The sequence below is a fragment of the Nelusetta ayraudi genome, unplaced genomic scaffold (assembly GCF_046127955.1).
Source record: "Nelusetta ayraudi isolate G7.1 ecotype Tasmania unplaced genomic scaffold, CSIRO-AGI_Nayr_v1 ptg000070l, whole genome shotgun sequence".
Taxonomy (NCBI): domain Eukaryota; kingdom Metazoa; phylum Chordata; class Actinopteri; order Tetraodontiformes; family Monacanthidae; genus Nelusetta; species Nelusetta ayraudi.
In genome coordinates this window covers 5,900,561-5,915,092 of record NW_027466120.1, presented here as the reverse complement: position 1 = coordinate 5,915,092, position 14,532 = coordinate 5,900,561, and the positions used below count along the sequence as shown (strand labels likewise).

Genomic DNA, 14,532 nt, shown 5'->3' with positions numbered 1-14,532 from the left:
ACGCACGCACGCGCGCACGCACACGTGCACACACGCACACGCACGCGCACACGCACGCGCGCACACACACACACACACACACACACACACACACACACACACACACACACACACACACACACACACAGCTCCATGGTGTCATTTTATTTGAATATGTTCTATCTATACTTGTAAAAGTATACAAGTATAAAACCATACTCTGTATTAGGACCCCAGATGGAGAACAAACACATGGTTTTACAGTTAAGATGTACACAACATGGCCTTATAAATGTATTAATAGAAAAATAGAAAACAGAAACACAAGTCAAAAAGTACAACTTGAGTCAAATAATTGAGCTTTTTTTTTTTAAATAAAAAGAAATTACATCAGTTCAGAATTATTTACAGCAAGAAAAAGTGCAATGTCGTCAGCATACAAGCAAAATAAACAGAACTGTACAGGTTAAAGTTACACTATGAACACAAAACAACAACAACAATCAGCTCAGAGGTTGATGGTAAGCTAACATGTTTTCTGGGCACCACCTTTTCTCAGTTGAAATGTTTGTTCAAAACATTCACCAATATCATCTACTGACTATGTTACCAGTTACAGTTTTATACACAGAGCTTTTGCAGAAGATTTCATACACTATAAGTCTTAATCAGTAGAAATGGCAAACTGGCGTGGAACTCAGCAGTTGTGCTTGGAGTAAAATGACAGAAACTGTAGTCTCTCCTCTCTTTAACAAATGCTTAAACAGGGATCTTGTCTTTATGAAACTCGTTGTGCCTTCTGACCTCTAGCAGGGATACAACGGCAAATCAGTGCATGTTCTTATTTAGTATCGTAGATTGTAGACTGCATGTGCTCTTATTGTTTCCTATCCCTCTTTAACCCCATTCCATGTGCTGGTAGGGTCTCGTGCTGGCTTTCAAACACTGGATGCATTTTGTTCTTGTGAATTATTCAGGCAAAGAAACGTGCCAACTTAGTCTTGAAGATTGGACGCCACCTTTGTCTATTTTACAAGAACATCGACTACAGTGGCTGACAAGCTCATAAAGCATTTTTTTTTTTAAGTTTAAAACATTAAGCAATCTTAAGCTGGCCAAAATGTTCTCTGTGTTCTCTGTGAGCTGGCTAGTTGGTGCTCTGTCTTCTCAGATGAGGCAGCTCTAAATCATAAATGAACCTCAAATGAACCTCAAAGTGTCTCAATGACATCCTTTAATTGTGTCCAGACCCATATTTTCCCATTTATGTTGTGGTCGGGAGATTTTAAGACTGCTTCATGCTGTCATTTTTTTAAATGAAATAACCGAGAGAAAACTAAGAAAACACAGCAGTGAATCTATGAACTACAATCCCAGCGATCATGTCTTCGGTCTTCAGTAACGTAGTCTTTCAAGATCCATTAACGATGAGTAATTGGATTACAATACTGATTTGTGTATTGAGGGTGACAGGTTCATGTTGGTCTACAGGCTCATTTGGTCGAGTCCATGTGTCCATACAAGCCAATCAGGGCCTGTAGCCCCATAGTGCAGGATTATGGAACGGTGCGTAGGGGCACCTGTCGTGACAAGCACATGAGTGTATCACCATCACGGCTCGCTTTAGCCGTCTGCCACTGGGGCACTGGAAGGTGACCTCATCGGTGGTGGTATGTGACGGTGTACAGCAGCGGGAATCCGTGCACTGTCCACAGTAGCGCAGCTTGTAGGCACGAGTGCTGTAACAGCCCTGGTGAACAAGGCGAATGGGGCCAGAGGATGTGTAGCTGGTCTGACATTGACCCCGCTGCCCCAACTGGGAAAACAAAACAGAGGGTTTGTTGAAAGCACACAGAGGGATAAGAGGAGATGATCCCAGTGAGAACTCTGGAGGTCATAGGTTAGCTAACAAGGTCTATGTGTGCAAGTCTAGCAGCGTGTCTGTGAAGGTTCTCAGTCGCTCAGGTCTTCGTAGTCCTGGAGGCTCTGTGATTGATGATTGATCACTCTTCAAAGTTTTTATTCACTGGTGGACAAATATCTAATTTACTGTTTGAGCCCATTATGTGCTGTCTAATAATTTCATTATGAGATTTCTACTCTGTTTGGCACGGCGACAACTTTTGTCTGGTTTGTGTTAAATGAGCATTGTGACTCGGAAACGGTTGCAAGCATGACAACTACATTACTTCCTGTGTGATGCACACACACACACACACACACACACACACACACACACACACACACACACACACACACACACACACACACACACACGTAGGAAACAATGAGTGAGCTCACCGTGGGCCTTCTCTGTGCAGGCTGAATCATGCTGCAAGGTCTCACTTTGCAAAGACGGGTTTCCATTTGCAGCTTACAGGCTGGGTTCTGGTTGGAAACCCGTGTGGAGACCCCGGCTCCACAACTCTGGGAGCATGGACTCCACTGGGTGCTCTTCTCAACGCAGGTGGAGGGCGACTGGACTACTTTGTTCAGTGGATGATCCCTGGAGAGGGAAGGCCACAACCTCGAGGGCCTCATGGCTAGAAAAGTAAAAGTAAAAGTAATCATGAGAACCAGTCTGAACTCACACGTCTCAGTTCCCTTTTTTACTTTTAGAACGCCACACTTACTGATATGTAAATGCCATAACAAGAAGGTGTTCTAAAGAAATTAGTTAGCAGTTTTCTTAATCCAGAATGAGGTCTTTAGCTTGGAGCTCTTCAGTCATTGCTGCCTGTACAGGTTTTTAAAGTGCCTACATTTCTTGAACACCAAGAACTAAGGTGGAATGGTTTTCTCAGTGTGGTAGTATGCGTTTTAATTCCCACACTAATGTTGCTATGAAATTCAGAAAATGTGCTGGGTAAAAAAATAAAACACTCCCCAGCGTGGGGGGAAAAAAAGTTCCACTAAAACCTTCCAGACACCAGAGACAAACCGCATATAAAAGAGGGAAGGACGATATTATCACATAAACTTGTCAGAAGGGAGACATTTCTCTGGAAAATATGTGTAATAATAAGAAGAAGGAAAAGAAAATATTCTGTGTCTATCGATGAATACAAAACTACAACTATGAGACAATTTGCTTGGCATTAGAAGTGGTTCTTTAGTTGTCAGTAGCACAGAGATCAAAGATCGATTTGTATTAACCTTTTGTCTGCATTTTTGTGCAACCAAATAAAAAAAAAAAACAACAACCAAAAATCTATTTTCTATGCTATGCTTAGCAGTGCATTGTTTCTCTAATAGGGACTCGTGAAGATGTATCAGTCAACCATTTGACTTCTATTTTAAGATTGCCATGTAATTTCCTGCACAATGTGTCATACAACCTCTGCTTTTGGTTATTTCCAGCTGCATAAATATAACTTGCCAAGTCAGAAGATGAACATTCTCATCATCTCATGCAACTATCTGTTGAAGGTCTCAAGACTGAGGCACACTTGGACAATAATAGTCATTTTAAATGACATTCTGTCCGTGTTGTTGAAATTTACTGCTAGATTAGCCAGAAGCTAGGACCCGGGGTTTCCTATTGGTGCAAAAGGCCACACTAGCTGGTGTTCAACTAAAACCTTGCCAAAAGAGAGTTTGGGAGTGAAGCAAAAATATCATCGCTCTATGCTCTTCTTTTAATTTGAATGCCTCCAACCATTGAATGCTGCCCAGTTGATTAGCTTAGCATTAGCAAGCCTTGCAGTCACTTCCTGTGCCACTTCCAGCTCTTTTTCTCCCCGTTTTAATCATTCATCTTCTATACACGCTTATTCCTATTCAGGGTCACAGGTGTCTGCTGGAGCCTATCCCAGCTTTCTTAGGGCGAAGGCAGGGTGACACCCTGGACAAGTCGCCAGTTCATCGCAGGGCCTGTTTTAATCACAACTGAAATAATTTGGTTCTAGAATCCTAAGACCTTCTGAGAATGCTTTGCACAGGAGCCTGGCAACACGGACGATGCAAAGATCTCACAATGTAAATCTCAGCAGTTCAAGAGTGACCTTCAATCGGCCTCGATCCGAGCACCTCACCTGTGATGGCGTCCTGAATGACTGTGTTCTCCAGGTTCTCACACACCCACTCCTTGCAGCATTTCCCTGGGAGGCGGATGTGCTGCGGGTGGGGGCAGTCCGGAGTGGGACGACGGGCTACCAGAGGGCAAGCTGGCACACAGCTGATCCCGCCACCTCGACACTGACAGTGGTTGTCGCAGGTGGGCTGAAAAAACTGGCCCTCTTGGTACGTGATGCCATTCAATTTGCAGCCCAGATCCTCCCGACCTGCAATGGGCATAAGTATGTATTATAGACACCTGCGCCTGATATCGACTGACAACGTTGTTTTAAAACATTTGAATGTAAACATCGGGTTATAAAGCTTTAAAGCTTGTACACTGAAGTCGTAAAGTCCTAAAAAACAAATTGTACTTGCATCACACCGGAAGTAATATAAATGTCATGCTTGTAAACAATTCCCGAGTCACAATGTGCATTTCACACAAACCATACAAAAGTTGTCGCAATACAAAACAGTAGAAATCTCATAATGATATTATTACAGAGCACATTATGGGCACAATCAGTACAGAGTGTTGGGGTTTGCAATGGTTCACATCTAGGCAGCACTCTGTACAGGAAATCTCTCCACAGCAGACATGACAATTGAAGTTGAGGTATTTCTGGCAGCTTTCTACATCCTAGCAGGCCGTTCTGCTCTGCTGAGCAGACGTTAAACATTAATTGTCAGCGTGTTTCCCTCATGTAGAACGACCGAGGCTGCATGACCTTCACCGTTCTGTCTTATTCAAGCGCGCACACACACACACACACACACACACACACACACACACACACACACACACACACACACACACACACACACACACACACACACACACACACACACACGTACGCACACGTACGCACACGTACGCACACGTACGCACGGACTCTTGTTTTTTCGAGAGCACACTCACTGACACACTCCCCAGGGTCTCCAGGGAAGCTGGCGCTGTAGTCACACTGCAGCCCCCTCTGGCTGTCGCAGGGAAACACGTGTGTGCACGGCTCACCCAGCTGCCGTGCACAAACCTGGCAACACCGGCAGCCATCCAGAACCAGCGGGACTCCTGAGGGACACTGGGGGGCAGGAGCGGGACAGGAGCAAGGCTGGTCACACAACTGGCACAGCACCTGCGGAGGGAACACAAGCAATTCATTCAGAATTTAGAAATCAGCTTACACAAAGACAGTAAAATATTGTATATTGATGGCACTATTGTTTTCCATCTGCAAATTGCCACAACACACCACAATAATTCAATTTTATTCCACAACTACTGAAAATTTATGTCAAATTATTTCAAAATAATGTTGACTGAAACATAAAATCATATTAATCCCATTTTCAGGAATTATAATACCTCGTCCTATTAGACCTAGTCAGAGGGGGCTGACACCCAAACAAAAGATAAAAAAGAGAAATTAACCATGTCCTTGCACCTAACAATCAATATTCGCCAACATGAGTGTTCATCTTTTTTTTTTTTTTTTTTTTAAGTTTTAATGCACAAAAAAAACTCAACCTTTGTTCTCTATCACTAGACACAAACAGTTCACTTTGTCTTGCATGGATGACTAGTCTAAAGTGAGAAGCAACATAATAATAAAATAATAACAACAACAGGAACATGCAGAAGTTGAAAAATAAGCATTAAATCATGATTCTTAGAGTCCCATCCTATCTGGTCATATTCTATAACTCATTTGTTGCCATAGGATGTTACAGTCACTATTCAAACATTTTAAATGAAGGATGAGAGGTAAATATATTCCCACACATTCAATATGTTGATTCAAAATGACATTGACATTAAAAAAATGATAGTCACACCGAGGCTGTGACCTAGAAGTCGATAGAATCTGACAGCTGCTATACAGATAGTACATAATCATGTTGTTCCAATCAGAGTCAACATGAGGGTGGGCCATACCTGTGTCGCTGCGCACAGCAGCACTGCCACAGCAAACACACAGTCACCAAGTAGTCTCTCCATTAGGGCTGGAGTTGCTGATAGAGCTCGGTCCGTCTCTCTGACCTGTGCGATGGTGTGGTGCGTTCAGTGGCCGGCTGCCTTCTGCTCACTGCAAATGAATGTGGCTGCTGACATTTATAGAGATCCGGACTGTGATGTCACAGGCTGACTTCAGCGTAAACATTCTCCATCAGAAATGTTTCTCATTCCTCCTCCCAGCTTCCCACTTCCAGACGCGCGCACACACACACACACACCCCTCCACCCACAAGTCTTTCCCCTCTTTTTTTCTCCCCTCTTTGCTCTCTTTCCAACCGTGTGGTGCTGTGAGTTCGGGCAGCTTCACCAGACTTGAGAGGAGAAAAGTACATTAAAAGAAATTAAAATAATTAAAATAAAATGATCTGTTACAGAAATGTGATCTTTGTAAGAAGGACAGGTTTAATGAAGATCAACGTGAAACCTAAAACAATCCTGAATGTGTCTCCTGATCTGAGAGGAGACAAGTCTTCTTGTTTATTTGCCGCCTATGTTGAAAGGCCAGTATGTCGTCAGTCTACAGACTTTTTTGCCAATTTCCAGTCGAGAAGAAATTCTCCCCGCGAGGAAATCTAAGTAGAAGCCTGAAATTAAACTGTGTAACAGGACTCCTCAGGGACCAGAAAGCATGCAAAACTCTGGCTGCCTGTATTTGATGTTTTGAGCTATTAAGGTTTTAGAGAACATTCACATGTAAGAGCCACACCAATATCAATTTGGTGGAAATAGCCAAGTTGATCTTTAAAATGCAGTATTTTCAAGCTGAATTAAGTGTCAGGTGATTCGTCCCCTGTGACAACAAAGATCAAATTTACAGAAAATGCATCAGTGGTGGTTGTGACACTGTTGAGGGCTCAGCAAGGACGCAGAGCGTGAGTTTTGAATTGCAGGTATCTGTTTAAATTTGTGAACAATGTTGGTCATGTGGTGTGGCAAGGACAGACTAAATGTACAGCTGTGCTAGCAGCCACCCCATAAGCAAGCTAAGAATGGCAAAATAAATAAAATATGGCAAAAAGTATATAGTATATCATAGTATAGTATAGTATAGTATAGTATAAGATCACACTTGCATCGAGTTGGACTGAGACACTGCAGTCCAAAACAGAGAGAAGTCATGGTGACTTGAACATCCGGCTAATAGTTATTAAATGGAAGGAGACTGGCAGAAAAGGAAAGAATGTACATCCAGGCTGGTGGGCTCCAGGTGGCCAACCGACGTAGATGTTGTGCAAGACCTCCAGCTCAGCTCACTGGCGTGAAAACGATGGCTACCAGCCCAGCCACCACTTGTTTCCTGGTCCTTTCCAAGAATGACAGAGGCTGGAAGGATCGCAGCAGCTTCGCTGGAACGCAGAGACCATAAACCTTAAAAGAAAGACATAGTGAGAGACTTAATTGATTTCACTGCTGTTGCCCTGTGTAGTACGGATGAGTCACTACGTTCGGGATCTTGAACGATGCCGTTGGCATCGCAGTTTGTCCGTCTTAGTTACGCTTGGTTGTATCGTTTCAGCACCGTCGCAGGAATTTATTGGTGCAAGCCATAATTTCAACTGTCAGTCACAGTGAAATATTGAAAGTGCCAAACATATTTTCCACAACTGACATACAGTATACTAACAAATGTAAGAAGCGTCACAGACAGGGAACACAAACACTCTAAATTCACCATCATTCATTTAACTATTTATTTATTAGCTTGTTTTCTGTCTGGTTACATGCATAGTACAGAAGCCTGGTGGATACATTTTATACTGATGCAAACCAACTTTGGATGAGAAATTATTTTTTTGGTCAAAATTGGATGAGGGTGCTGAAATGTGAGAGCTGAAAAATGGAGGGAACCCACTTCAGTTCTATCACTGTGGAGCAAAAATGTTTAACAGACGTTAAGTAACAACCCCAAAAATAGATTGGAGGAGAAGCAGCCCAAAACACAGACTCAGAGTTATGTGGTGCCTAATGGACCAGGCTCAGGAGAAACTGCCACACTCCACTGGTCGCCGCATAAGTGAGCCATTCAACCACCCTGCAGTCATTTTTCTATCAAGGTGTCTCCACCTGAATTTAGTCGCAAATAGTGCATATAGTCTGTCTGTACTTTACTGATTTGCGGTTTCGCTCAAACGCTATTTCATTAACAGCAGCAAAGATGAAGCAACACGAGGCCAGAGGCAGGAACAACCACAGTGCTGCTCCACCGTAGTGTCCAGAATGTGTCCCAATGTTTCCTCATGCTATGAGATGTTAGGAGTCCCAGTGATTGTCACATCCCGAAGGATGCAAACTTTGTCCTCTGCATTTGACCATCATCCCCTGAGGGAGCGCTGGGCAGCAACAGGGCCGCGCCCAGGAATCATTGGATGATCTAACCCCCCAGCCAGGGATCGAACCCACAACCTACCAGTCTCAGGGTGGACACTCTACCACTAGATGTAGCAGCAGGTTTTCTTGCCAGGCCTCCTCTTTCAGGTAAGACCTCCAAAAGCTGTGTGATTTTGTTGTTTCTGTTTCTTTACATCATTTCCTGTGGTTTGCTCTCAGTAGTTCTTGAAGCGCCATTTCACAGTACAGCCTCAAAAAGCTTCTATCAAGGTTTTCAGACAGAGCGTTTGTTGATTTTAGAAGTTGCAGTGAAGAGTCTGTGGCAAACAACTCTGGATTATTCCACACAAGGACATTTACTGCATCAACTATGTGGAACGAAAGTCAAAGTCTTACTGTTTTTTAGTTTTATTTTTTTTTATTTTTTTTTACCTTTCCCTTATTAAAATAGCTGGACATGGCTTGAAAACACATAAACTAGTGTTTACCATTCTGCCAGATATTCTCTATAACCATTTTAAACAACATGGAGTCGGTTGCTTGTTTTGTCCCTCCAGCAGTGTGTGACCTCAGCTCTCCCAGACAATACTCAATCTTGCCACTTTGTGGTTTTGGGTGGTTCCAGCTAAATGTGACTAGAGTGATTTGAGTGTGACTCAGAATAAAACAGACTGTGGACTTTAACAGCCTCACGCAATAGTGAAATCTTTTCTGGGGACAATATTTGACACACAGCACACAGACCAGCTCTGATTCTCCATGGTGATTTGTGTCTGAGGTTGGCTGGCGCCACGGCTCGCTTGGACTTTTCCAGCCGCTGTTGGTTCTGCAGGTTCTCTTCCAGTGAAGACAGCCGATTGGCCGTGACTTTTCAAACAGTCCAAAATAGAAAAAAAAAAACTCAAGAGTCTGGTCCAACTTTTCAGAATTAAGTCTACAAGCACATGTGAGTGGATGTCTAATCGTGATGTCTGTGTTCTGACTGATGGTGACTCATTATTCCAGTAAGTGGTTTGCAAAGAGAAAGTAATGTCAGGCATCGGCGGATCAAGCCGCACCCAGGAAAGGTCGCACTCTGAGCCACTGTGGCCTGTTCAAAACGTGCTCCATTCCCATGTCTCTGTTTTCCTTCTGGCTGCTGTTTTATTCCCCCATTCCTGCATAGCTTGGTCAGCTTCCTTTCAAAAGAACAAACATTTAAACACGGCTCTGTGGTCTTAAAAGTCAAACAGCTGAGCTAAATTACCCCTGAAAGGAAAGATGAACACATTGACAGGGAACTTACTAAAGGAGCAGGGCGATTGAAGCAGAAGCAGATGGAAAATGTGGCAGCCATTACGTAATATAAATGAAGAGCGGCAAAAGTGCTTTGACACTGGGATGTGGGCGTTTCCTGTGCAACTGCTCTTGCAAAAACTGTGGGGAAAAGACTGCAGGTGCACGGCTCTTTTATGAAGCGACACACAGCTTAAACTGCACACAGCGCTCTAAAAATATCCAAAAAAACACAGACTCAGGTGTGATAAAATTTCACCCAGCAACTCAGCCAGAGACTAAATACCGTAATTACTGACATTCCTCACACAGAGTCGAAAGACGTCTAGACTTTTATGAAACAGCAAGAAGCGCAGAATGGAAACCCCCCCCACCAGATAATGATTGTGTCCCTGTCTGAGTGCACACGATGTTAAGGAGGAATAAATTAATTCAGATGTGAACACCTGCTGGACACACACACACACACACACACACACACACACACACACACACACACACACACACACACACACACACACACACACACACACACACACACACACTAAGCGCCAGAGGTTTTCCAGCGTGAATAACTGCAGTCATAGGCGGAACGTTTTCCTTATATATTACACCTAAAATTCCAAGCATTCCAGCCCGACGTGTGAAAATCCCACAGTGTTGCCACAGGAACACCAGGGGCAGACGATGAGGACATTGTTCCGTTTAAAGGTCACCTCCTGACGTAGGCAGGGTGGAGGTCACTGCCGTGTCGACGGGGACAAAGGGAAAGCAAAGCCCCCCCCACCAGACTGCGCCTCCTCCTCGCACCGAGTCCCCCTGGACGGTCGGCAGCGCTGTTGTTTTTCCTTTTTTGTCGGCGGCCTCGGGAGGTGAACCGATTCAATATGGGCAGGAATAATTGGGGGACCGGGGTCCTCACCAACGTCTCAGTCTGGCAGGAAATCTCAGTAACTGCACGTCACAGACGTTCACAATTAGGGAGTGGAAAAGTCAGTCTGACACAAATATACGTACTGTATATACACTACCAGTCAAAAGTTTGGGCACATACTTCTGATTTTAATCAGATTTATTTTCATGACTATTTACATTGTAGATTGTCACTCAAGGCATCAAAACTATGAATGAACACATATGGAATCTGTGTCAAACAAAAAAGTGTTTTCCCAACAAGTAAACACTTTGTTTAGGTCCACATGCTGCAATGCACTTACATTTTAACTGAAGCATTTTAAAAATGTAATAAAAATATAAAATACAAATACTGTACATTTCCCAGGGTGACCCTGAGGGTCACATGGGTGGAGAACAACAAACATGTGCAAAAATGATGGCAATGTCCAAAATCCTGTTCATTATATAAATGTTTTCACTGCAGGGTTGAACATGTGAGTCTATGGATGCAAGCTGTTGCGTCCTGTTGACACTGACGCTCATGGAATTGTCTCTGCACTACGTGACCAAGCTCTCCATGAGTCACAGCCTGTTATGTCATTTTGGATGTACTTGCCGAGCGCTACAGGAATGAAAACACAAAATGATAATACTGGTTTTGTCCCATACTGGAATCGGGAGATGTTTGCTAAGAGCTGATGCAGAAGCTCAGATTAGAAATAGCATCCTGGGGTGACACACCTAAAACAACAACAACACATCCATGTTGGCCCTCGGTTGCTAAAAATAAATGAAAACAAATAAATAAGCGACAAGGACTCGATTCACCGTGGCAGCCACATCTTGCAAGGGACACAGCGTCAGTATTTTTAGCCGAGATTGTCTGCTAAAACCACAGAGTAGACGACCTCTGGTGGGACTTCTTTTTAAAAGATAAATATAAATATGCAACACAGCCCCAGGGATAACCCAAAATGTGATTTATTTAGTATTATTATTATTTTACAGGAAAAACTTAATTGTGAGACGACGAGATTCCTCTGAATACAGACACATTTCAGGTGTGTTACTGCAACACAATTTCTTTATATATTTTTTTTTTTTCAAAGACAACAGTTGTGAGTCCATGGTAGCAAACGACTCAGCACAGCTCTGGCAAAACACGTTCTGGAAACAGTTAGCACCGCTTCAGTGAAGTGAGAATGAAATAGTTCCACCGTGACATAAATGAACAGTGTGGCTGCTGTGTGTGGGCGCAGATGAAACAGTCGCTTTCCCAGCAGCAGTCTGGAAATGTTGCACAAAGCAGTCGTGTGGGCCCGAGCTGGAAAAGTTGATCATTTCTTGTAGAGGATTTACTGACATCTTGTGGCTAGTGTGTGAAGGTACACGTGAGCTGACAAAATGCTGAGTTCTACTAGAGAACAGATTTTCCCGCCAACGCGTCTTTCCACCAGAGTATTTAGTCCAGTACAGTTACGCAAGGCTCATTCGCCAGGAGTCTTATGATTTTTCTTTGTTGGTGTAGTTTTGAGCTGCATTGCACATATAAACGACTCAAAATGCAAGCGACGCCGTCCAGCAAACCACACACTCGCCGGACGCAAGCGGTCCAACATGTCATCAAACACAGACAACACAACAGGAGAAGTGAAACATACCGCATCGTGTATCATGCGAGGCGTCCGTGTCTGGAATCCATCCTTCAATTTCCATCCATAAGATCCATGTTTAAAGCGAACGCGGCCCGGTGAGTCAGTCGCGATTCCAATCCAGCTCCAACTCACTTTTGTCTCACTTTCACCGACAATATTCACATTTTGTGACTATTCGAAAATCCGACAGGCAACAAAAATGGGGAGATCCTTCACCTGCCGGACGCGCTGACTGTCCATGAGTCATTTTAAGGGATGACTTGATTTGCAAAGTTTGCTGAAGATAAAACAACATTTGTAGAGCGACAACAAAGCGATCAACAGAAGTGTGACGTCGCGCGTGACATCCTCCCCCCCTCAGCTCATTCATACAACAAAACAAAAAAAAAAAAAAAAAAATGCACTAGGTGAAGAATGACTTTTAATTCCTACCTGTTGCTGACGCACCATCACCACGTGACAAACAAGAACAAGAATTGGCAGCAAGAAGGCATTTTCCTCCACACAACTGCCACCCACTGGTCATGTTGTCTTTCTGTGATGTTCGTGCCAGTGTGAAAATCCCAGCGGATCAACAATTACTCACACCGGCCATATTCACGTTCAATGTCATTTTAATCCCCCCACCCCATCTTGATGCTAGCTTAAAACTTCAGCAAGTTGCCCTCGTGTTCATGTTCTCTATCGCTGTTGTTGTCATTCAAGCAGGTCCCGCTAGAGGGCAGTACTACTGCACTGTGTGAAAGAACCCGTGAGTTTTCTTTTTTTTTTTTCTACACTTGTTTTTTTCTCTCCACTGACTTATGTTCTGCAGGAAGAATCCCTTCCTCTGCTGCGATAACTGATGGGGATGAAACACATGTCTAGTGACACTCATCTGTGTGAGTGCAGAGATAAAGCCGAAGCAAGTGATGGCTAATTGGTTTGTTTAATGTCACTCCTGAAGCACTTCATTGAAACTAAAAGCTCTAACTAAAACAGCCCAGTTGAGCAGTTCCATAAAACTGCCTTCATATGTATATTTTTTTACTTTATCATCAATCAAACCTGAACCACAATTTGTCTTTAGGGCCCCCAGGGAATTCATGACTCCTAAAAAAAACCCAACTGTTTCTCCTTTATGCCAGATGATAAACTGCATCTGGTCACTACAAGACTCTACTTGTATCTTGCATAGTCACAGTCGTGTTCAATCCTGTCCCTCTGGCACAGAAAATCAGGAATTACTGGCAGCAAAATAGAACATGATAAATGACATGTCCAGAGAGCCGCTTCAATGGAGGAAGACGTGCTGCTGCCAGAATAATTAAATAAATAAAATGGGCGACAAGTAAGAGCAGATGTAGAAGGTGACAGCCAGAAAGAAAGGGAACTCAGTTGTGTCTCTTTGTTTTTTCGTAATATCCGATTTCACAATATCTCTGTAAAGAAAGTGTGTTACGCTCACAAGGAGGTAGGAGGGGAGTTAGTGTGAGTTTCCTCTTCAGGTACAGTTCATGCAGTTACCCCATGGACTCTTTATTTTTCCCATGATGGCGTGGCACTGCTACTGTGGAGCTTGTTTCTGCTGAAGTGATGGTGAGCTGATGAGTTACGTCTCTGCTAAAAGTCTAAAAGAACAAAGGAAAAACTCCTTCTTGCGATTGATCGCAAAGTGGCATTACAGTAAGACTCAATGAAGAGCTTGAACACATCTTAACTGCATCACTGCAGCTGTGGGTGTTGTGTTTCAGAGAAGCAATAAAATTCTGCCAAAGGGTTTTTTCTGATCGACAAACACCAGCCATCTGGTTAGTGGAAGTGGAAACAGAGTGGGTGATTGTGCTGATAAGGTCACTTTGAGGTGAAGCCACTGCTGGTTCTACTGCTTTACCTGCAACTTAACAGACTGGAAAAAAGGTTTTATTCCATGTATACATCAGAATATAATCATTTTCAACATGTGTTTGTAATATTAAAATGTGTAAAAACTACAACTGTGACTTCTATTTTTGAATATGTAATATCTACCAATATCCAATGACAATGTAATGTTGTCAATGCCGGCAATTTACTACAATAAGCATTTGCCGTGAGTAATTGAAGATAATAAATGTTGTTTTTATAAAATAATTAGTATGTCCTAAAACATGAAAATATATATTTTTGTCACTTCATTCTTCATTAAACCCATATTCATATATTAATAAATATGCATCGTATTACATGGATGCTTTTAAAGATATCATTAATTCAACAATTTGTTTTTGTTGTCCTGTGGGGATACAACTTGTACTTATGACATCATGTAACTTTTAAAGTAAGTCAAGTTTACAAGTCCTT

At 42.9% G+C, this 14,532-nt stretch overlaps 1 protein-coding gene across 1 annotated transcript; it reads right to left on the bottom strand.

Moving 5' to 3' along the window:
* Positions 1-334: 334 nt before the first annotated feature.
* On the bottom strand, positions 335-6,998 carry ccn5 (cellular communication network factor 5). The gene is made up of 5 exons (XM_076042209.1): positions 5,975-6,998; positions 4,958-5,174; positions 4,014-4,262; positions 2,281-2,522; positions 335-1,795 (listed from the first exon to the last, which is right to left on the bottom strand). The coding sequence occupies exons 1-5, from the start codon at positions 6,035-6,037 to the stop codon at positions 1,508-1,510; spliced, it is 1,059 nt and encodes a 352-aa protein (XP_075898324.1). The 5' UTR covers positions 6,038-6,998; the 3' UTR covers positions 335-1,507.
* Positions 6,999-14,532: the final 7,534 nt, after the last annotated feature.

Coding starts and splice junctions, on each gene's coding strand:
- ccn5 (XM_076042209.1), bottom strand. CDS start 6,037: ATGGAGAGACTACTTGGTGACTGTGTGTTTGCTGTGGCAGTGCTGCTG. Junction 2,523..4,013: donor CATTCAGGACGCCATCACAG/GTGAGGTGCTCG, acceptor TTACTTTTCTAG/CCATGAGGCCCTCGAGGTTG. Junction 1,796..2,280: donor CTGCACAGAGAAGGCCCACG/GTGAGCTCACTC, acceptor TTGTTTTCCCAG/TTGGGGCAGCGGGGTCAATG.